Genomic DNA, 24,918 nt, shown 5'->3' with positions numbered 1-24,918 from the left:
CCCCGCGCCCCCCCCCCCCCCCACTAGCCCTCCCATCCTGACTTACCTTAGATTGGGTGGCCATTTTTAACATGATCTAACCTCCTTCTTACCTCTGTGAATATCTGAACGTACTCATTGAGAACTACTATTTTAGATCATAATAGTAAAAAATATCTAAAATCTTTATAAACATATACTGCTAAAATAATTTAGAACACAACATATTCCATGAAAGGAAAGTGTGACTCATGCTAAGAGAATGCCAGTCTTTGTTGTATTTTAGTGGCTGGTCTACCATAGCCACAAAAGCACTTAGATGCCTACTGCAGGATTTAAGTGGAATTTAGATACCTAAATCTAAGTGAGCAATCTACAGGATCCCTGCCTAACCTCTCAAGTGTGTCAAAAGGCCACCAGTACCAAGTTTAGATGGAAAAGTTCCCTAGGCACGTAGAGTGCTGCTTTTGGCACAACCGAGCATGTATTTTCTACCTGAGATTATTTGGGATTCACAAACTGGGCAGCTGTGCATCGAAGGTTGTTTAGGAGCCCAATCCAGTAGGTGTGCTTTGAATAGCCCCAATAAAACATTGAATCAATGACAAAACAAAGCAACGGCAGTAATTTCTATTTACAAACATAGCTGGAAGAGAAGAAGATTCCTAATCTTAGAGAATTCATGACTGCTCAGTGTAAAATGTATCAGTAGTGGGAGCAGGGAACAAAACAAAGTATCCCCCAAAACAGGAACTTGCTTGTAGCCTTTAATCATTGGGCTACAAAATCAAGCTCTCTCTTTCTGGCCCCAGAATCTTGCATTATTTTACACACTGGCACCACTTCATCAGGAAGACTGGAGAGTGACTCCTTTATAGACTTGCCATCAGCCTGGTGGGGTGGTACTCTTTTAAGAGGTGGGAAATATGAATTTAAACCTCTTCAGCCTGAAAACAACCTAGAAACCCTAGTGTCTAGACTCCTGGGCAAGTTCTCTAACCTCAAGGCAGTCATTTCTGCTTAAAGAAATGTTTTGGGTACCAAAGTCTAGGCACTTTTCAAACAGTTCCTTATCATCTTTTTTCCTTCTCCAGTTTGTCAATCAGTAGCTTTTTGGTAGTGAGTGAGATGTCCAGAACTGAATGCAACACTATAATCATTTCAGGTATAAACAGAAATGATCAGTTTCTCTGCTAGGTACCTCTGCTACGTAATGCAATATGTTCTGAAGGCATTCCAAATGTAAACTGTTTTTTGCTACCATATAGCATTGAAAACTCATGTATAATTTACTTGAGTAAATAATTTACTTGCCTCTGTAACTGGTCACTTTCAAAATTATTGCTTCAATGTTATTGCTGCTCACCTTGACAATTTCATTCTCTCTGGGCACATCTACACAAAAGTGCAGTAGAACAAAATTACTGTGAAGTAAGCATCACCGTCTACATGTTCAGATGCTTACCGTGTAGTAATCTGCTCTTTTCTGGAGTATTTACTGCACAGTAAGGCAGGTGTAGACCGCCAACAGAGGGCAGGAGATTGCTCCCTGCCTCCGGGAGCTGCTTGCTCCTGGGGTGGGCTCTGGTGGTGGAACCTGGGCCAGGATAATGTCTGTCCTGGCAGCAGGGAGCTCCTGGCCCTGGTTCTACGATCCTGGACATGGGGCTGGGAGCTCCAAGCACAGGGAGCATTCCCTGGCCAGCCTGGAGCTGACTGGGATCTGCCCCAGACAGGGACAGTTCAAGGCTAGCCCTGAGCTGGCTGAGAACTACCCAAAATGCAACAGGGACTTTTGTACATGCCACATTTTTTGCCCTTTCTTGCACTGCAAGACTGTTTGCACGATCGGGTTTTCCAGATGGTTTAAAAGTATCTCTGGTGCATTAAACTAAAACTCCTCAGACATAGTTTAGTTTGACTTCCTGGGAGTAAAAGCATTGCATCCATGGATTCGTTGAGTGCAAACACAAAGGGACTCAAAGATGTGTGATGAGCTTCTTTGTCCACCAGATGGAATTGCGACTTTTTTATAGTTCACCCCTTTCAGTTGCTTTCACTTTCAAATTGCTCCCACATTTGTTTTTTCTTGTGTGGTTTGCTGGCTCCCTGCTTCCACAGCTGCATGGCAGGGCATGGGCACACAGTGGATGAGGGGCCCCGGGCCGTGAGGCAGTGCTGAACTGTCCCACTTCCCTGCAGTGCCGGCCAGGTACCCAGCTTAAATAGTTTGAAAACCTAGTGTGTGTAAATATAGATGTGACACTCCAAAATAAAAGTTTAAATTTTACAAACCTGTTTCATTTAATGATGATTAAAACCCATGGTGTGTACATGTGTCCACAGTTTCCAGGCAGCTCCAGGCTGCACGTGCAGACCGGGACAGTTCCTGGCCAGCCCTGGGCTGTGCAGGGAGGTCTGCACGTGCAGTCTGGAGCTGGCTGGGAACTGTCCCATTTTGGGCAGTATCCAGCGAACTCCAGGCTGCACGTATAGATTTCCCCAGCCCTGCAGCTGTTTCCCAGCTCAGTGCCCCAATTTGGCAATCGAGGCATGGGGCTTGGAAAGACCTGTGGGGGAGGGGCAGGTCCCATCCCCTGCCCCTATCCACTGGTGGGGCAGCTAAACAGTGAGCTGCTGCAGGGGAAGGGCAGGTCCCATCCCCCAGCCCCAATTCACTGGTGGGGCAGCTAAACAGCGAGCTACCGGCTGGGTGGGCAATACCTGCCCAGTCAGTGGCTCACTGCTAGCTGTAGCTCTTTACAAGTCCCCTGCCCCCAATCAGGGAACTGGGGCCAGGAATTCCCCACTGCTGGAGCAAGAGGACATTGCCCTAGCCCAGGCATCACCATTGAAATGCATCATGGCAGCAGGCAGCTCCCAGGGGCAGGGAGCAATCTCCCAGCCCAGCTGTCTCCTGGTCTGATGCTCCCTGCCAGCCCTTGGGCTAGTATCCAGGGGGACCCTGGAGCTCCCCCTGGCCGCTGTGGGGAGCAGAGCAGGGTGGTAGCAGCCCAGAGAGCCCATTTGGAGTAAATCTGCTCTCAAATGCCTGCACGTGTAGCTGCCTGCCCAGGGTGGATTTACTCTGCAGTAAAACCATCTAGGATCATGTGTACATGTAGATGTACCTCCTGTAATTATATTAACTTGAATTGTTCATTTTGTTGACAAATTATTTTGTCATTTTTTATGATTATGTTACTAACTTCTTTGGAGACATTTGTGTTATATCTTTACGGATGCCTGCTAAGTCTTCATTAATGAAGATGTGGAATAAAGCTTGACATAATATTGATTCTCTCAGTGACTTGCTAGAAACCTCCATCCAGTTTGATTCATTGTCATTTAACATTTCCCTTTGCTTACCCATCAGCAAATTATGACATATCATCATTTTTCTTCTTTTCTAGTTAGCCAGATAACTCATATATCACCATAGACCCGGGTGATGGCAGTAGGGGTTAGCGGAGGCATGAACTGGATTGCCAGACTGAGCTATCTCAGACTATTTATTCCTTCCATTAAAAGATGTAACATAAATGCTTTATCTGATGACTTCCTCTTTGCTACTTGGCTGACAATACAATACTTTTAAGATCTAGCAGTGGCCACCTTCTTGTTATCTATAGCAAAATATTCTACCTATGTTAAAGCTTAACAGAAACTTCTTCTTAAAGTGCTAACTGGTTTGTTTTTACCACAGATCCAGAAAAATGTATGATAGCTATGCAATTCTAAGACATGGTTTTGTTAGACTTTTACAATTAACTTTATAAATCTCTATAAAAAATATGGCACACTTTCGCTTTTTCTTTAGGCTTTGATGTCAACTGGCTCCAAAAAATGCCAGTGTTTATTGTCTCTAATTGGTTCTAGCAAACTAGGACACTAATTGCCTCTGGCCAGCCAATAGTTTTATATTTTAAAAATCAATTATTATTTTATTTTGTACTAAGATTTGTTTTTTCCATCCTGAAATATCTAGGTTGGCTTCAATATTAGGTTTGTTGGTCCTTGGGGAGGCCGCCAAATTAAACTTGTCCTGCTTGAAGGTTTTAATGGACCTAGTGAGAGATTTTATTTCAAGCTCTATGTCTCTTCAGAAGCAGGTAACAGCACTGTTAATTTAGATGTAAGAGGAAAATGTGTTTGTTTCAAACATTAAATTGGATAGAAGTAAGGCATTTATTTTCTTTACTCCTGAAAACTGAAGGTCATGTTCACCTTACAATTCTGAGATGTGGGATAGAGCAAGCAGACCAGTTTTTCAATAAACTAAACACCTGGGAATGCAATTCTCTTGTAGTTTAAACACCCCGAGTGATTGCTGAATGACTATTTCTTCTACTAAGTTACCCACTCACTTCTGAACAGTTAACATGGCCAAATGTGAAATTAGATTAAAGTATATTAATCTGCTACTACTGTAAAATACTCAATTCTTCCATTAGAATCTGTATTTGTTTCTAGATATTTAATTGAAGCTTTATATTCCTACCAACAGGAAGAGAGGTCCATAACTTATCTACCATCCTGGCCCTGGGAAATATGCTACATGTACATCTGTGTGCTCCGAGACATTTGTTTAAGTGCTAATACATCAGATTTACAAAAAACTGCTTTTCTTGGATTCTGTGATTGCAAAAAAACATCAGAACATCCAGATGAATTAAGAGGGGCAAGTTTTTTTGACCTTTTGCAATATAACCTTTCACAAACTCCAGCAGATGGTAAGTACCTAATAAGAAAAAAACCCTGACATTTTAATACACATAGTAATGATACATAAGCACATGAAAAAGGCCAGTTTCAGAAAACTCAGTTTCTTGCTCACTTCCTTTCCATGAAAATTTGGAGATAATTTGTTTCAAAGCTTCAGAAAGTTTTGTCTGTTTTCTGTTCAGTTTATTTTCCCTGAAGTCACCAAATTGTATCATTTGGTTTTTAAATACAGATCATATAGCTCAGGTTGCACTTTTAGATTTCATTCTGACTGAGATTACTTAAATCAAATCACAATTTGAATCATTATTTTTCTTCCAGATTGTATTATATAAAGCATTTTCCCAATACATGTAAACGATGGAAATAATGAATTTAGTTATTTTTTTGGAACAGTGAAGGTTATAATATTGCTGACAATTTGAAGTTATGTTATTTGTGTGCTTTTAATTGCCATGAGCATTGGTTGTCAGAAGTGGCACTATTTTTTGACACATTTATTATGATTCTGGTTAACTTTTTAGAAAATATCTAATCAATATGTCACTTTTATAAATTACAAAAATATTTGAATTAATCAGGCATTTTAAGAATGAAATTTAGTTGGCAGTACTTTTAACATATAACTTCAGTTTAGCAATCAAAGTAAGTACTCCATGCTGGCAGCAACTTTGATATTAGTTATAGTGCTGACTGATTTACATTTCTCTAGAAACATTTACCTTATTCTAAAAATAGGATGTTAGTGACTTTCAAAGACAGGTTGGTTTGCATTACAGCAACATTTTTGTTTCATTTGTTACTTGCTGCTTAAAGAAACTTCAGTTACTCCGTTTATTCCAGAACCAACCTTGTGCACAAAAGGTCATATCCAATATGTAAGTAATCCAATTAAAAAATAATCAGGCCCAAATTGCATCATGCCACTTTAGTGCATCTACTGCACATATTCCATTTTAAACCCGTGGGCTAGTGACAGACATTCAAAAAGCCTGAGCCTGAATTGGTTCAATCTTTGCAGGTTAGTCTAGGCTAAATCAGTTTTGATGGACAGACATCCCAGAAATGTAGGCATGTGCCTGTAGTGGCTCAGGCTAGAAGCCGGGGGGCATTAGAACAGGCCTCCCTTCCTTCCATAGCATGGAGCTGAGGGAGTGTGGCCAGGCTCAGGCAGGATGCTGTGATAAACCCAGCAGAGAATTAATAACAGTGTTTATCATCCAATTAAGAAAACAACAGAGGGACATTACCAGCTACTTGTTGATTCTGCCTGTTGATTCTACCTGTTGATTCAGCACAGACTGTAGCCCACATGTGGTCTGCTAGTTAATACACAGACACCTCCTCAGCAAGGCAGAGAGGAGCAGGGAATTCCTGCTTAGCAGGGAGTGGTGGTGATGGTGGTGGGAAACTGCAGCCAGGGAGCAGAGGGGAGGGGCCAGCCCTGCTGTGGAGCAGACAGCCCCACCCAGCTCAGAGAGCAAGCCTGGATGCTGGGGGAGTCTGGTTTATCTTAAACCAGCAAGGGGTCTGGGACAAACATTGCATAAACCAGTTTGAGTCAAATCAGTTAAGTCTGATACTACATTCAACCAGGTTTATCTCAAACCAGTTTCAGCCATTCTCAAACTGGTTTATGTGCACTGAACTTCTGTTCTGTTACAGGTTTAAACCAGTTTCTGATCACTTAAACCGGTTTATGTGTAATGTCTATCCCTAGCCCAAAAAGATAACTCCATAAAACAAAAATAACCTCCCTCCCAAACCACATTGTATTATAAAGTTCCTATATTACAGTATAGTTACCTTGATATTAAGGTATGAATACCCTGGGCTTTTATTTTAGAAGATGCTGTTACAATTAATATATATAACCAGAAGGTTAACTACATAACTGATTTACTTATTATATAACCTTACAGGGTTCTCCTTAATCATAATGTTAGAATACAGGTATATTAACTACAGCATATTTACACTTATTATTCTCAGTCATGCAATGTTTTATCTAGTTACATGTATAAGTGGTAATTTATAACTATCAAAGAGAAAAAGTATAATTGCACTGTAATGGTAGTGTAAATAACACTAGGATTATAAACTGTGTCAGATGAATAATGAATTATAAGAGAAAAATTGGAAACAGAAGACTCCTACTTAGGTCTAAACTTTCAAAATTATTCATTTTAGGCAGGGTTTAATTTTGCCAATTCTTTAGCTCCCTTTGATTTGTTTTACAGTGAAGTATGCCCTCGTGCCAAAGGAATAACATAGATTAACGTTCTCTACAAACTCTTTCTTTTTCTAAAAAGCATTTTATATCATCTCAACATTTAACAAACTCAGACCCACAGGGCTTATGTATATGCAGAAAAGTGTATACATAGCACTGGGTGTGTGCAAGCAACCCAATGAACTGGTAGAAGTTGTAATGGGACCCCTAACCCATGACAAGAGAGTGAAGGTGTCTAGGAGTGACTGGCCCTCTCTTCCCCCTTTTTTGTCTTTTTATTTCTGTTTTTTCTACGCCCCCCCCCACCCCTTTATTCAAACTTTCTTTGTTTTGCCTGAACCAAATTCACAGGCAGAGAAACCTGAGACAAAAAGGCTACTGAGCCCAAGTACAGGCAGTGCCTGATGGACATGGGGCAGAAGTGGAGGGATAGGTGTCTCAGAAAGTGCATTATAAGCCCAAACCTCAAATCAGAGTAGCGGTCTGGTGGTAGGAACTACAGGGGATGGAGATCCTGATAGAAGAGCGCAGGGACAGAACCCAGGGCTATGAAGTAAGGAATCAGAGCAGCATCCAGGGTGAAGGAAACCTGAGAGTCTGTATTGGGAACAAGATAAGTGCCTTGGGCCTTTTTTGTTTTTGTTTGGAAAGCATTTCACAGGGTGAGGTGAACCCCAGGTGGAATACGAAATGAGGAGTGCTAGCAGGAAAAGAACCATAAAGGTGGAGGCACCTGTAGGCCTACTACAGAAGTATACCAGTTTAGTTAAAGCAATTGAAAACCCTGATAGACCTGTATACAAGAGTTCATGTGGCCAGGTGCATGCTCTGCAGACACCCTGCACTGTAGAGGGCACCCAGCCAGGGGGCCCCAGAGCACACACCCCAACATGCTTTTCAGGCTCGCCAGTCTGCCTGGAAACTGGTGACAGTAGTGTAGGGCAGAGGTTCCCAACAACTGGGCTGTGGCCTGGTATTGGGCTGCAAAGGTTTGGCTGCTGGGTTGTGGCACGAGCCCCCCACTCAGACCCCTGCCTGTCTGCCCAGGCGAGCAGCTTCCACCACCAGCAGTCACGTGTGGGGTTAAAGCTGGGTGGCGGGGCAGCCAGCTCCATGAGCCCCACCCCACTCCCGTGCTGGTCTGCACTACAAAAAAGGTTGGGAACCACTGATGTATGGCATAGGGCTACTTGGCTGGAGGCCACAAGAACCATGGCCCTCTTGTAACAAGACCCCACTCCCTCCCTCTCAGCTGTCAGTATATTAGACAGCAGGCCCAAAGTAGGTCTTCTGTCTCTAAATCCTGTCATTTTCCCTGTCAAAAGCCCACAATGGACCCTACCTCTCTGGCGCAACCTGAGGGTCTGACTGCTCCAGGGGGGCTTGGCCTATGATGCTGCTGGGGCCCTGGTTTTAGGAGACCCTGCCACCATGGCCAGTGCTCAGGGCTCTCAAACCTTGCATTGGGGAGCATCTCCCCTGAATAGCACTTCTGTGCCTGACACTGGCATGCCTGCATATGGGGCTGCAGGCAAAGGGCTCTGAAGGCCCACATGGGGGTGATGCTCCCCTCCATGGCACTTCAGTCCAGTTCCCACAGCCCCACACATGGGGTTGTTGGCATGGGGCTCTGAAGTGCCATGGGAAGAGGGGTAGATTTGCCCCCCAAATCACTTCAGAGCCTTGTACCTGTGGCTTCAGGCACAGGGCTGCAGGTGCTGGTGTTGATGTGCCCCATGGGATGCTAGTGGGTCCAAAGGGGTGCTCACGGGTGGCTTTTCTCCACCTGCTAAGGGGGTTAACAGCTGCACAGCCCCTGGTCTGTGGAGATGGGCTGGGCTTTTTCAGCCCTGGGACTGACAGGATGGGTTTAGTCTATGATAAAACCAGAGCAGTGGAGTCTGAGTCGGACCATCCCTCTCTGGAGGCGGGGGAAGGGAGCAATGCACACTGGGACATCGAGAGGACAGCAGAGGAGCTTCTATTGATTGGAAAACAAACAAGCTTTCATTAACCTATTTAACCCCTATTGACTAAACTTAAACCTCAGGGGAGGTTTAATATTCATAGACTCATAGAAAATTAGGGTTGGAAGAGGCCTCAGCGGGTCATCTAGTCCAACCCCCTGCTCAAAGCAGGACCATCCTTAACTGTATCATCCCAGCTAAGGCTTTGTTTACCCAGGCCTTCAGAACCTTTGAGGATGGAGATCCCTGCGACAGGACAAGCCCCGTGGAAGCCACGGCACCTCCCTTTGGGCCACCCTAATCCTGCCTGGGGTCCAATCCTCTGTATAGCCTCCCCTACTTAGCTTTCTTGCCATGCCTTGATGTTCTTTTGATGTTGAATGAGAGGTTGCCCTTGAGTGCTCTCACCAATGTCTAAATGACCTCTCATGGTCTCTGGGCCCCCTGCTCACTAGCCAAAATGACAGTTCTCCATGGGTACCTATTACATCCCAGCAGATCTACTGGTGCTTTGCTGGTACTGTGAGCCAGTAGTTACCATCCGTGGCCTGATCGGCTCTTATTTAAGCCTTAGGGCTTTTAATTGTGGCCTCTTGGCTCTATAGCCACACCCATGCCTCACAGGTGTCACTTTTGCCATGTACCTTCCTGTATAGGCTTTGGCCTTTTTACTTTTAGCCTGCGGGTTACTCTGGCTGTAGACTGGCAGCTTAGGCTTACTGGTTCTGGCCTGACTTTTCAGTCTCAGTCTTTCATTGGCCTCTGGCTGCATGCATTGCCCCCTCTGGGCTCAGGCTCGGCCCTCTTGACTTCAGGCTTCTTCTTTCTCATTCCCCCAGCCCATGGCAGGGCTCAAAACCTGTTGTGCCCCTCAGGCACCTCTGTACCTTTCTACCTATACAATCATATCCAGTCCTCCAGTCTAAAACTAAAATAAAAATGTAAGCAACCACTTTAAACTTAAACACTCCAAGCCCTCTGAGTTATTATACCACTACCAAGCCACCTCCCTACTCACTGGCTCTTTAAGCCCTGGGAATACCTGACATGGCCTACAGCTCCCACTCCTTGCCTGCCTGAGATGCCATGGGGTTTTTCTTCCTGCAGGGTTCAGGGCTGTACTGCCCCTCTGCAACCAGAACCCAAGCTTATATCACCGGGACTCCTCCCCTTCTGGTCTGGTGTTCTCCTGACCAGCCAAAGGTGTGTCCCCTCAACCTTCGGAGCAACTTACTGCTGTTTCTCTGGCCAAGCTGTAGTAGTGCCCTTGCTGCCTATCGCTAGGCTCTGCCCTATTGTCCTCAGTTTTTCTCCAGACTAAATAAACCCAGTTCCCTCAACCTCTCCTCAGAAGTCATGTTCTCCCACTCTCTAACCATTTTTGTAGCCCTCCACTGGACTCTCTCCAAATTGTCCACATCCTTCCTGTAGTGGGGGAACTGAAACTGGACACAGTACTCCAGATGTGGCCTCACCAGTGCTGAATAGAGAGGAGGGATCACTTCCCTCGATCTGCGGGCAGTGCTCCTAGTAATGTAGCCTAGTATACTGTTGGCCTTCTTTGCAACAAGAGCACACTGTTGGCTCATATTCAGCTTATTGCCCACTGAAACCCCCAGGTCTTTCCTGCAGAGCTGCTGCTTAGCCATTCAGTCCCCAGCCTGTGCCGGTGCATGGGATTGATTTGTCCTAAGTGTAGGATTTTGCACTTCTGCTTATTGAACCTCATGAGATTTCTTTTGGTCCAATCCTCCAATTTGTCTAGGTTGCTCTGAAGTCTTATCCTCCACTCCAGCATATCAACTACTCCCCACAGCTTGATATCATCTGCAAACTTTCTGAAGGTGCACTCCATCCCATCGTCCATACTGTTGATGAAGGTATTGAATAAAAATTACCCCTGGGGCACTTCACTTGATACCACCTGCCCATTATACATTGAGCCATTGATTATCCTTTGAGCCCAACGATCCAGCCAGTTTTCTATCCACCTTATAATCCATTCATCCAACCTGTAGTTGCTTAGTTTCCTTGCAAGAATGTTATGGGAAACCCTATCAAAAGCCTTGCTAAAATCAAGGTATATTATCATATCCGCTCTTCTCCCTGCATTCACAGAGCCAGTCTTCTCATCATAGAAGGCAATCAGGTTGGTCAGGCGTGATTTGCCCTTGGTGAATCCATGCTGACTGTTCCTCATCACTTTCTCCTCCAAGTTCTTAGAAACGGATTCCTTGCAGACCTGCTCCATAGTTTTTCCCAGGGACTGAGGTGAGGCTGACCAGTCTGTAGTAATGTCCAGCAGCTCTGTAATCACATCAACCAACTCCCTCAGCACCTCAGGTGCATCACATCCAGCCCCATGAACTTGTATGTGTCCAGCTTTTCTAAATAGCCCCAAACCTGTTTTTCACCACTGTTGGCTCCTCATGTTCCCCCTTCCTCCCCCTCAAACTGTGCTGCCAGGTGCAATAGTCTGGGAGCTGACCTTGTCTGGGAAGACCGAGATAAAAAAAGGCATTGGGTACTTCAGCATTTACCCCGTTATCTGTCACTAGGTTTCCTCCCCCATTCAGTAAGGGACCACACTTTCCCTGATCTTCCTCGTGTTGCTGACATACTTTCAGAAACCCTTCTTGTTACCCTTCACTTCTCTTCCTAGCTGCAACTCCAGTTGCGCTTTGGCCTTCCTGATTTAATCCTTGCGAGCCTTGCATTTCCACTGTGCATAGTATTTTAGGCCAAGGTAAGCATTTTTAACACCAAGCATTTCTACCAGACTAAAAATGATTCTATCAACAGATATGTAATGCTTGTATGTGCCCTGTGTTTGCAAATCCTAGAGCTGCACATGCAATAATTGTACAGAAATCAGATAAATATGGATGAAAATGCCTGGATACCCAACTATCAACCCCTTTGAATTTGTAATTTTAGGATCAGCTCCAGCAAATGGACATGCAGTCACTGATGTCCTCTTGGAAGCCCTTCTAAATACTTCAGTATTCAACCTCCTAGTTGCTCTGTAGTATGGCAACTGCATGCGTTTTAAGATCTATGGAGAAATACAGGATACAATTTATTTATAACAGATGACATATCACAGTGCTTTACTCAAGACCCATAATCAGATGTTGGTATCACATATGATTTGCATAAGTATTGCTTGAAAATAGGCTTTTTACCTTATCAAATGTTTCTTAGCAGTCCTCGTGAATGTGCAATTACTCAAAGAACGTCTGCTATCATTACAAGTGCTAACGACCCAGAGAACACCATGTCCATGGCAGACATGCACGAAAAATGACTCTCTGTATATATATGTGTGTGTGTTCTTTTTTTTTTAATTAACTTTTTATTTCAAAATAGCTGACTAATCTCCTTCATTCCTTTTACATCTATATTTCTGTCACTACTTTACCATGTTTATGCTCATAAAACTGTTTTCCATTGTCTGCACAGCAGAGCACCATGGGGTCCTAATCCATGTGGTGGAACTCATAGGTCATATGACAATAGAATTAATAATATTTTATGCAGCAGACAGATAAATGATGAGCTTTTTTTTTTTTAATCGCTCCCTCTTTTAAAAATTACTTGCACTCCCACCTGTAGCTACATTCACTGCTGAGGACAACCAAAAAGCTTTGTATTCCTTTGTTGTGTTTTCTCTTAAGAAAGGTGGAAGTCCTACTGCTCCTTTTGTCAGGGGTTTCATGATCCATCCTCCTTTTCTGTCAGATGTTCTCAAGGCAAAATACATTACACAAAAAGCCTATTATTAACCTTACTATTTCACTAATAGTCCCATGCCTCTTAAACGACTTCCCACACAGCAATGTCGGTGACATCTGTCATAAAAAATAAAGCCAAATATATGTATTTTTCATTTTGGAGACTGATTCTAAAAGGCTTCACCAGCTCTACTTGTCAGGCTTCAAAAATGGTATAAAAATCAACTTCTTAACAGCACACCTGACCTGGATACATAACATGTTACTGTTTATCTTATGATCTTATGTTGTTTGAGGCACAGAAAAAAGTTACTTAACAGTAAGACTGAGGAAAGCAGGATGCAATGGGGACTGATTACAACTTGCCTTACTAATACCATAATTATTTGTTGGTATATATCATGCATGGAGAAAGGCTAACAGAATGCCCATCTTTGAAAAGAGGGAAATGGAAGATATAGGTAAATATAGACCAGTCAGCCTGACTTCAATACCTAAGCAGTTAGTAGAAAAAATATAAAAACATTTAGGTGGTAAAAATCTGAAGAATGAAGGAGTGATCAGTAGCTGCTGTTAGGAACATAGGCATCGGTGTTTGGGGGTGGTCACCTGACACAGGCAAAGTCATTGGCTGGGTTCTCAGGGAGCTGGACATCTGGAGATACCATGAGTCAGAACTGGAGTTAGGAGTCAAAGCTGGAGTCAGAATATGCCAGGAGATGGAACCAGAATTATGAGTCAAAGCCAGAGTCAGGATATACTGGAATTAGGAGCCAGAGCCAGGGTCAGGATATGAGCCAGAACTGGAATCAGAAACCAAAGCCAGGGCCAGGGTATGCCAAAATCAGGATCCAAAGCCAGAGTCAAAAGCAGAAATCTGATATACGAAGCAAGAGAGCACACGAGTCAAAAGCAAGTACCTAAATCTTTGCTCAGACAGAGTATTGCAGGCCGAGCCTAGTCTTTAAAGCAGGGATGGGCAAAATATGGCCTACAGGCTATATCTGGCCTGCCAATTGATGCTATTCAGCCTACAGCTGTCCCAGCAGTGTTTTCTGCCCTCCTCTCTCCCCCATTTAGGAGGCACTGGCTGGCCAAGGTAAGGGCAACGTGTTGATTGGGGCTGGGTCATGGCTTGCCAGGGGCAGCAGGGGCAGGTGGGGTGCCCTGGGCTGGGCAGGGATATTGACACCAACTTTTGCAGGGTTGATGCATACTTGCCGCTCAGCTCCCAAATTAATGGCTGCAGCAGAGACAGGGCAGGGGGAAACCCACATGCACCCTTTTTGTTTTTGGGACGTGAGTGGTAGGCAGGGGTAGCACAAGGTGAACAGCTCCAGCCTGGCCCCAACCAAGGCTGTGGGGAGTGGAAATGTACTGGGGCACAGTTGGGTTGTAGGGGGTGTAGCGCTTGTTTCCCTTTGCAAACTCTTCTGAGTCTTCCCCAGGCTGAGATGAACTGAGCTGAGCTGGGGGTGGGTCCTCAGTGGCAGTGGTTGCTCCCCACCCACCCACCATGGGCTGCACATTCCCTCATGCAAGGGTAGCCTGCCCTGCCACCCCCACCTGCATCTTGGGCATGGTGCCCACTGCCGCTCCCTTCAAGTATGGTGGCCCCTACCATGGCCTATCCTGTAAGGGCTGGGAGAGGCAGTCTGAGTGTGCTCTGGCAGTAAAGAAGTCACTTCATTCCCTGCTGCCCTCCTCCAGCCATGTGTGACAGCTGAGCTGCCTCTCAGCCCAGGCTTAGGGCTCCCCAGCCCCACTCCCCCAGTCCTACTCCTCCTGGCCAGCCTCCATCCTCACATCCCATCTCCCTGAGGCCTCCCTAGACTGCTCTGTGGCTGGGCTTCACTGCCCATGCACCCCTGCTTCCCTCCTTCTTCTGTCCCTGCCCAGGTCTCCTCCTCCTCCTCTCTTTATCTCTCTGTTGGTGCTTCTCCAATCCCCAGTCCCTTCATGTTACATTTCACCCATTCCTTCTCTTTCCCTCTCTCTAGGACATGAATACACCATTTTTTTATTATTGTACATTAATGAACTTAAATTAATTAATATTTGCTTATTAATTTTATGTGTGTGGCCCTCCACAGCTCACCAAAACATGCTAAGAGGTTCTCCAGCCCAAATAATTGCCTACTCCTGATTTAAAGGCTGGAGTGGGCATGGCCTATTGCCTTTGGTTACAGTGGATTGGCATCAGAGCTTTCATTTGACCTCATTATAGCTGCTAACTTGACTGGCTGAAAACAAATCATGCCAAACCAGACTGGTTTCCTTCTTTGGCAGGATAACTAGCTGGGTGAATAAGGGAAATGTAGAAGATACAGTGTACCTGGCCTTAGTGGGACTTGCATGCCATTCTCATAAATAAGACAGAGAAATAAGGGCTAGATAGAGTTGCTAAGAGGTTGATCCATAATTGGCTGAATAACTAGGGGCAAAGAGTAACTATACATGGCTCAGTCTCAGACTGACATGAAGCCTCAAGTGGGGTTCCATATCAAGCTGGTATCCAGTCTTGTTTAACGATTTTATCAATGAATTTGATGCAGTGATAGAGGGAATAGTGACTAGGTTGGCAGATGACTCAAAACTAGCAGTGGTTTCAAAGCTTTTAGAGAATAAGATTAACACAGTCCTTTGGAATGTTAAACTGAAGGCCTAGGTTAACAACAAAATGAAATTCAGCAAGACAAATGTAAACTGCTACATGTAGGGAAGAAAAATCAAAGGCCCAAACTTAGAATAGGGGATAAAGGGCTTAGCAGTAGCATGGTGGAGAAGGATTTGGAAGGGGCAAGTCATAAACACAGTATACTTCAGAAACGTGATGCTGCTGCAAAAACAGCAAACACAACTGGAGTCATTGTGCAGAGAAGCAGAGAATGTAGGACCTCAGGGATGATAGTACAATTCCACTTGGGGTTGGTTAGGCTTTAGCTGGACTATTGTCTCCAGATTAGGGCCCCCCATTTTAAAAAGGATATAGAGAAACTGGAGATGATTCAGAGGTGAATGGCAAAAATGCTAATGGAGGTGGAATGCAAATTATGAGAGACTGAAGTAACTGGATATGTTTATTTTGAAGAGAACAAGATTAAGGGAGACATGATATTAGTCTTATATGTTTGAAAGGCTGCTAGAGAAGATGGAGAAAAATGGTCTTCCTTGCCATTAGAGGTCAGGACAGGAGGCAGGAGATTTAAACTACAGCACAGAAAATTTAAGTTAACTCTCAGGAAGAACTTTTTAACTGGAGGAACAAGAGGTCAAAGGAGCAAGCTGCCTAGGGAAGTTGGAGGTTTCCAAGAAGATGCTAGATAAGCATGTGTCTTGGATGGCTTAGAAACAACATATCCTACATCTGTGTAGGGGGTTGGACTGTCTGACCCTTAAGATCCCTTTCAACCCTATTCTTCTATGACATACCTACAAATACTTATTTCTTATATCCCTGCAAGTTTTGTGCCAGAGTGCATTGCACGGGTCTGGTTGATGGGGAAGTTTCAGAGCTGCGTGAGATTAGAATTTAGGAACCAGACTTAACTCAGCGAAGTTACTAGAGAGCATATGTATTAGTGACAAATTAATCAAAATGCATTGTGAAGAAGGGGTCAGGTCTTGTATTGCAAAGAAATGAGTAGTTGGCCTGGATTGGTAGATATAAGTAATTGTAGGTTTCAGTTTAGTAGGAAACAAAAGACCTCGATTTTTAGAAGGCTATAACAGAGGGAGAGACTGAAAGGAAAGTTCAGTCATTTTTACCAAGCAAATCCTTTAAAGCAGATGGATACAATGATAGCCATGGTAAAGGAACATAGGTAGAAGGATAGTTGTAAAACATTAAAGAACACAGGTATGTTTTAACCACTTTTTATTTGATAAGAATTGCTTGACCCTCTATACTATTTCCCAGACGAGTGGGAATAAATTTTCATGAAGGATTGTAAAGCCAGAGAACTAATTGCTCAAACCTACTTACTTTGAAACAGGCAGATGGATCCATCCAAATACTATCTTGCCCTAGTGAATATTTATTAGAAGTTTGTTTTTCTAGCAGACCGGTAGTTAAGCCATTGTGCCCTTAGGAGTTCATTTGCTTTCTCAGTGTCTTTTTCCCCTCCACTCTACATAGGTTTATTCACAATTATATGCTTAGGTTTACAATTAATTAACGGTAAGCTTTTGGATGTGGGTCTTGGGTAAGGGCATAGTCACTGGCGATGCGTAGGGGGCACACACGGGTGCACGTGCATCTCCTGAGCTTGGTGGTGCATCTCCTGCAAAATGGCACTGCCAACACTGCTAGCAGTGCCTGCAGGCAGTCTCTGCTCGCCACCCCCTGCTGCTGGGGCATGCAGCATTCATGGGCATAGTCACATAAATCATTTACTGTGGGGTGAAGAAAGGTATGACCTTAGCACAGGTCAGGTCCACAAAAAAGCTCTCTGGGCCTGTTGATACCTATGAATCATCAAAACACTAGTGCCCCAAAATATTACACACACAACAGCATCTTACTAATAACTGTTCTGTTTGAGGGCAGGGGTGGCCAACTTATGGCATGCATGCCACCAGTAGCATGGGCAGCCTCTGTGTGTTGCACATGACAGTCCAGGGAAGGGACAGACATCACGGTGGCAGATAGAGCAGGGAGCAGAAGACAGAGTAGCAGATCATCCAGGGAGCACAGGGGAGGAAGCAGAAAGCAGAGTGGTTGATCAGGCAGGGGAAGGGGATTGGAGTGGCATACCAGGAGTGTATGAGACTAATTTGTGGCATGCTGGCCCAAAAGGTTGGCCCCCACTGTTCTAGGGTATGGTTTTCATATTGATTCAGGGAAGAGTGACATGAACTGGATTGCTACAACAGCTTCTGAGTTTTCACTAGAGGTTCTCTCTCAACTAATGGAAAACCTTGGCCCTGGCTCAGCTAGTTAGATCTGATGAGACCGTAGCCTGAGGCTGTATATTTAGGCACAGCATACCTTTACAGTTATTGTGTGTCATGGGACTGTGCTACGTGGCCTATCAGAATTCCCAACATTTGACACAATACCTGCCTTACCACTTTGTTGTAAAGCTCAGATTTTATATTTTCCTTGAGCTGGCATGGAGCAACATTATCTGGATTTGAAAACCCTTCAGTAGTTCACACAATAACTCAAAATGACAGGTCTCCCATCCATCATCACCTTCTTTTCAATCACAGCAACAATTACAAAGCTCTTGTGGATCACTTATTAAACTCTACCTTCAAGAACCTGTCCTTTGCATTTACACCAGGATTTTTTTACAGAGATTCTTGAAAGGAGAAAATCATAAGCAAGGCAAAGAATAGAAGACCAGAGAGAATATCACATTGATTTTTTAAAGGTAAAATAGTAAAACCTTTCCAGAATTATATATTTCCCATTTTGTACCCACGAAAGAAGCCTATGTAGAGCAATGAGCACATTAAAATAAGATCTAGCTTTTATTTTTAACCATGAAAATGCTGGAAGACATTAACTGAAATCATTGCAGTTCAGACGTATTATAAAATGGATTGGTGTTTCTCCAAGAGAAATTGCATTTTGGGAATTACATGTGTATATATGTATACATGTTCAATTTTTAAATGTCTGGCAGGCTTGCTGGTAGCAGCCTGGCTTGCTGGCTTGAGTTGGAAGGCTCAGAACAATTGGTGGGGGTATTTCCTTTCCCCACCAATCAGGAAAGGGAAGGAGTGAGGCTTGCCCCACCCCAACATAGGGGCAAGGTAAAGAGGAGGACCTGAGGGGGAGCTAACCCCTCAGGCTTTCCTATTGGCCCACTCCTAATCCGGAGGTGGAGCCTGCTGAAGGAATAAAAAGGCAGCGTGCCCAGCACATGGGTGACTTCAATGAGGCGTGATGAAGAAGGGCTGAGAAGAGCTGGTTGAGCTGAGCAGTGGGGTGGAACAGCTGCTTCAGAAGCACCCTGAAGATGCCATCACTGAATGGGGAGCAGCAAGAAACTGCGTCCCTGCTCCGTCGTGGAGGGAGCCACGGCGATGGTGCACAGGTCAGTGCACAGAGGATCCGGGAGCGGACGGGACCTCAGTAGCTGCATGAGGCAGCTTGGGTCTCCAACCCTGCATGAGGCAGGAGCCTAGCCCCATTCAGTGTAGGGACCAGTGCACAGGGGCTGGAGAGCCCGGTGCACAGAATGGTGCATGGAAGGCTTGGGAGCTGATGAGACCGCAGCAGCTGCACAAGGTAGCATGGGTCTTCAACCCTGCATGAGGCAGAAGCAGGGCCATCAGTCCACGGAGCAGTGCACAGGCTGTAGAGCAGATGGAACACCAAGGGCTGCCCTAGGCAGCTCAGGCTCCCATCCCCCCCTGCATGGGGCAGGTGCCCCTTCAGAGCACAGGGCAGGGCAAGGGGTGGAGAGCAGGCTGACAGGCAGGGGCTGCAGACTAACTCGAAGGCCACCAGGAATCAGACATATGCTTGAGCTTCAGGGTTAATAAGAGCTTTTATTTGGGTAAATTCATATCTGTAAATAGGCTGTGTGTGTGTGTGTGTGTATACACACATATATGTGTGTGTATGTGTGTGTGTGTGTGTGTGTATATATATATATACACACACACACACACATAGGTGTGTGTGTGTATGTGTATAGTGTAGTGTGTACACATACACACACACCTATGTGTGTGTGTGTGTGTATATATATATATATACACACACACACACACACACACACATACACATATACACACACACCTATGTATGCAAGTTTGGGGTTATAAATTGTATTTTATTTTGTAATATGAAACCTCTAAGAAGCACTGTGACTCCTGGTCTGGTCTGCTCTGCCCTGTAGGGCAAGAGGTCTGCCCTGCCCTGTAGGAAAAGATGTGAGCTGGCCTACAGCTAGGCAGCCATGCTCCCCACAGCATACACGTTCCCGCTAACATCCCTTCCATTTGAAGAGGGGGTACCTCCCACGTACCACCCGGGTTACAAATGAAATCTAGTCTGAATACAGGAAGTTACCTTAAGCCAGCAAAATCTTGAAAACATACTGCTGTGTGTCATCATCACAGAAGACAGATCTGTGGGAAGCAATACAGGAAAAGACAAGTCCAAAACACTGTAATGTCATACTAATAAACAAAAATACATTTGAAACAGTTATGTCTCCATGACATGCTAATGCTCCACCTACTTCCATTTGTATTTGAATAAAGGAATTCTGGCCCATGCATCTTCACTATTCAACATTTTCCAGGTTGATATGGCCAGATATATCTTTCAGGACACTACAAAGACCTTCAATAGTCCTACATACCTATTTGACTTTGTGGAAGTTATCCCACAGAAGGACAACTACACCAATCTCAATGAACACAGATATCCAAGGCATTAGAAATATCTGTGGCAGTGGTTCTTAACTTTTTTCATTTGATGACCCCCATGTAATAACAGAAAAAGATTAGAGGTTACCTAATATCTCACCATAAGAGGGAAGAGTAATCATTTACTTTACAAACTCTGTGCAACTGAGATGTGGTTGGAATTGAGGCACTGAGTAAAGCAAATCTCTATCAAGTATCTTGTCTCGGAGTCATTCCTAAACACCACCTGAAGTAAAATAGACATTTAAAAAAATGCTCTGTATAGAAGAACAGAACAGTTAATACCTCCACCAAAGCTGAAGCTTGCTGGAGATACAGAAGACAACTGAATAAAGTCCAAATAGTTCTTTGTCCTGTATTTGTAAGCAACAGGTATCAGTACAAACTTTTAACCAATATACCCCTCCAGCTGAGAAAATCCATTGCCATCACAGTGAACGTGGATTTACCATGTCCTCTCTCGCACTATGTTTGCAATGACTAGGTTCTTGTAGCTTAGCATCCATTCATGAGCTGCTAAAGAATGCTTAGGCTCAAGTTCAACTCTCAGACTGTACACAACAGAGAATAAAGCCAGCAAGCTTTGCTTCAATTGTCAGTCCTTTTTTTTTTCTTTGCTTCTATAGAACCCACTCTGCTCTTGTCATTAGACTTGCTGTGTTGGGGTCTTCCAGAAGATTGAGTGATAAGAGCTGTTAACACTTATAGATAGAAGTATTTTCTTAATCAGTCCAGCTGTACGTAATTTGTTTGGGTGGGCATGGGTGTGTCCTATGAATACTTTTAGGTGAATGCATATATACAGGTATATAGAAATTAAAAACTTGAGGCTACTTAACTAGACCTCTGAGCCTAGTTGTCTTCTTTAATAAGTTATCAAATGAAGAAACATTGGCTAACCAAATTACAAATAAGAAAAAAATAAGTGGAACAATCCTATTACTTGACTATGCATTCTGAGTCCACTAAGAATTCAAAATAGGCAAAAAATGTATTTATTTTTTGGAAACGGGCAATTTCAGGAGAACTTCTTAGAGTTAGGAAATACATTAATAAGTCTGTAATCTTCCATGAAATGCACTTGCCTCTTAAAATCTCTATGGCTGTCTTTTTCTTTCAGGAATGATGTCATGTCTAGGAAGACACGGATCTTGATCTTGTAGCACTTAGATTCATTGCCTATAAAATTGCACTCTGCTGTCTGTCTCAGTTCAAACATTTGCCAAAACTATTAATCATTGCTATCAGTATATATTTATACAGTATCAGCCCTCTTTTAAATTCTTTAAAAATGTAAGAAGACAAAATCCTTTTGTCAAGGGTTTATGTCCTAAAATAGACAAAGGGACAAAAATGGAGAGGGGATTAGAGTGGAATATAACAAAAAGCACAATATTTAATTCATGAAATACCCAACACATGAGGTTAATTTCATGATTTAATATATAGTTATCTCTGCAGGGGGAAATGGAGATTGCAGGCCTTTTGACAATATAAGTGAGAGCCAAGATTTTTTAAATTTTGTGCCTAAAACTGAGCTTCTATTTAGGTGCCTAAATAATTTTAGAGCAAATTTCTAATTTTAAATGCTCAATTTTGAGGGTTTCAGTGGGATGTCTACCCTCTTTACAGGTGTAAATTTTGTACTGTGTGGTATACTTAAGGTCACATAATGAGTAAGTTGCTGAGTCAGGGTCAAGAACTACATCTCTTGAAAAATCCTGAAAATAAGGTGCCAGCAGTATTTCTATTTTTTTTTCCTATTGCACATTTGACTTGCTGCTCATAGACAGGGAGGAATTGGCTGAGAATGTGAAGGTGGGAAGTAACCTGGATGACAGTGACTATGAAAGGATAGTGTTCAAGATCCTAAGGGAAGGAAAAGAGAAGAGCATCAGAATAAAGACAATAGACTTCAGAAAAGGAGACTAAAACTCAGGGAACTGGTGGCTAGGATCCCCTGGGAATAAAATCAGAGGAGAAAAGAAGTGCAGGAGAGTTGGATGCACTTTAAGGAGACTGTTTTAAGAGCACAGGAGAAAGCTATCCCAGTGCAACGAAAGAACAGAAAGTGCAACAGGATACTACCCTATATAGCAATCTTCTCAATGAGCTGAAATTCAAGAATGAAGTCTACAAAAAATGGACAGTTGACTATACTACTAGGGAAAAGTTTATGAATGTTGCTTGGGCGTGCAGGAAGAAAATGAGGAAGACCAAGGTGCAGTTTGAAATGCAACTGGAAAGGGATGTAAAAGGCAATAGAAAGGGATTCTACAGGTATGTTAGAAGTAAGAGGAAGATCAAGGAAAGGGTAGATCCCTTCTGAATGTAGAAGGCAATCTAGTTATGGATGATGTGAAGAAGGCTGAAGTATATAATGTCTTTTTTACTTCAGCCATCATGAATACAGTCTGCTACCAGATGATGAGTGCAGTTGGCAGCAAAGATAGGGAAGATGACAGGCAGCCTAGAGTACCAGAAGAACAGGTAGGGGATTAATTAGAGAAGCTAGATGCACCCCAGAATACTAAAGGAATTGACTGAAGTAGTTTCAGAACCATTGATTATCATCCTTAAGAACTTGTGAAGATAGGGTGAGGTCCCAGAAGACTGGAAAAGGGCAAATATAGTGCCCACCTTTAAGAAAGGGAAGGATCTAGAAGACTACAGACCAGTCAGTCTGACTTTAATACCTGGAAAGATCACGGAGCTGGCCATCAAAGAATCGATATCTAAGTAATGTGATCAAGAACAGTCAGCATGGATTCACCAAGAGCAAGTCATGCCTGACCAACTTGATTTCCTTCTATAAGTTGACTGGCTCTGTGGATGCAGGGACAGCAGTGGATATCATATAGTTTGATTTTACTAATATGTTGTAGCCATGTTAGTCTAAGAAATACAGAAAAACAAAACTCTTGGGCTAGAGGTGATAGCTTTGATTAGTCCAACTAAATAATAGAAAAAACATTTTCTTTCTTTGCAAGCTTTTGGGTCCAAACACCCTTCATCAGGCTGAGGAGAATTCAAAGATTGTAAAAGTTCTCTCAGGTAGAAAAGAAACTTCATTTTGCACAGGGGAGGTAGAGGGTGGAAGTTTTTCCCCTGGGCTCCTCAGAGTCCTGTTGTGAGAGGGTTGCTCTGTGATGTGCAGATTAGATAGGCTTCTTCCCTGGAGGAGTTCAATGTCAAGCAGGGAGGTGAACTTCATTACTAACCAAAAAAGAAGAAATTTTCAGACTTGGGAATGATTGGCTAGGCTGCAGTGTTGCAGAAAAGGACCTGGGGGTTACAGTGGACCATAAGCCAATATAAGGCAACAGCATGTTCTTGTTGCAAAATAATAATAAGAATAATAATAACAACAGCATATTGATCATACTGGTTTCTATTAACAGGATTGTCTCTTGCAAATCAGGCTGGGAACCAAATGACTAAGTAGCAGGTCTGCAGAAAAAAACCTGGGGGTTACAGTGGGCAATAAGCTGAATATGAGCCAATGGTGTGCCCTTGTTGTGAAGAAGGCTAACAGCACATTAGGCTGCATTAGTAGGAGCATTGCCAGCAGACTGAGGGAAGCGATTCTTCCCCTCTATTTGGCACTGGTGAGGCCACATCTGAAGTACTGTGTCCAGTTTTGGGCCCCACTATTCCAGAACCAATGTGGACAAATTGGAGAGAGTCCATTATAGGGCAAAAAAATGGTTAGAGGGCAGGGGAACATGACTTCTGAGGAGAGGTTGAGAGAACTGGGCTTATTTAGTCTGGAGAAGAGAAGACTGAGAAGGGATTTAATAGCAGCCTTCAACTACGTGAAGGGTGGTTCCAAAGAGGATGGAGCTAGACTGGTGTCGTGGTGACAGAATAAGAATCAGTGGTCTCAAGTTGCAGCAACGGAAGTTGAGGTTAGATATTAGGAAACACTCTTTTTTACTAGGAGGGTAGTAAAGCACTGGAACAGGTGACCCAGAGGGGTGGTGAAATCTCCATCCTTGTAGGTTTTAAAGATCTAGGTAGACAAAGCCTTGGCTGGGATGTTCTAGATGGGGATGGTCCTGCTTTGAGCAGGGTGTTGGATTAGATATGGGGTTTTCAACGTTTTAAAAAAAGTTTATCCCCAGTGGCCAGATGTGGAGCGGGGAGGAGGGAGTGGTGCATGGGTGGATGTGGAGTGGTGGCAGCATGGGGTGGTGGATGACAGCAGCAGCTGCTGTGTGTTAGTTTCCCACTTCCCAGTCCCATGTCTGGCCAGCTGGGTGGTGCCTGTGCAGCCCGCAGAGGGGTGCCACTGCCCTCCCCCTCCCCTCGGCCCTGCTCCTGGGAGGCGGCAGTGCAAGGTGGTGGATGCCACCTGCGCATACCCCTAGGACCTTTCCAAGTACCCTGCATTGACGACCCCTGGACTAGATGACCTCCTGAGGTCCCTTCCAACCCTAATTTTCTATGATTCTAAATCAGGGGTGGGTGGGATTTTTCTGTTCTATTTAGCACTGGAGAGGCTTTACTTGGAGTACTGTGTCCAATTTTAGGCCTCTCACTTTAAGAAATAGAAATAGTCTCAAACTACAGCAAAATTTAGGTTGGAGATTAGGAAGGTTTTTAAGCTTTGGAACAGGTTATCTAGAGAGGCTGTGGAAGCTCCATCCTTGGAAATTTTTAAGAGCAGGTTAGACAGAGACTTGACTGGAATGAATTAGTCAAGGATGACCCTGCCCTGAGCAGGGGGCTGACTACATGACCTTCTCAGATCCCTTCTAGCCCTACTTTTCTATGATTTTATATTTATCATATATATCGTATATACTTTTCTATATTCTATATTTATTTCCCCTGTAATGTTCAAATACAAACATCAGTATAATGTTTTAAGTGACACCAAGCATAA

General features: G+C 43.8%; 1 protein-coding gene across 1 annotated transcript in view; it reads left to right on the top strand.

The window, feature by feature from the left end:
* TMEM232 (transmembrane protein 232) overlaps positions 1–24,918 on the top strand; it is a 142,513-nt gene that overhangs the window by 87,735 nt on the left and 29,860 nt on the right. The window contains exons 9-10 of the mRNA XM_025203533.1: positions 3,968–4,091; positions 4,487–4,712. Coding sequence (XP_025059318.1) covers positions 3,968–4,091; positions 4,487–4,712 — 350 coding nt within the window. The remainder of the gene's footprint in view (positions 1–3,967; positions 4,092–4,486; positions 4,713–24,918) is intronic.

This window comes from Alligator sinensis, unplaced genomic scaffold, assembly GCF_000455745.1.
Source record: "Alligator sinensis unplaced genomic scaffold, ASM45574v1 scaffold30_1, whole genome shotgun sequence".
Taxonomy (NCBI): Eukaryota; Metazoa; Chordata; order Crocodylia; family Alligatoridae; genus Alligator; species Alligator sinensis.
Note: the sequence above shows the minus strand (reverse complement) of the source record. Positions and strands in the feature narration are given on the sequence as shown.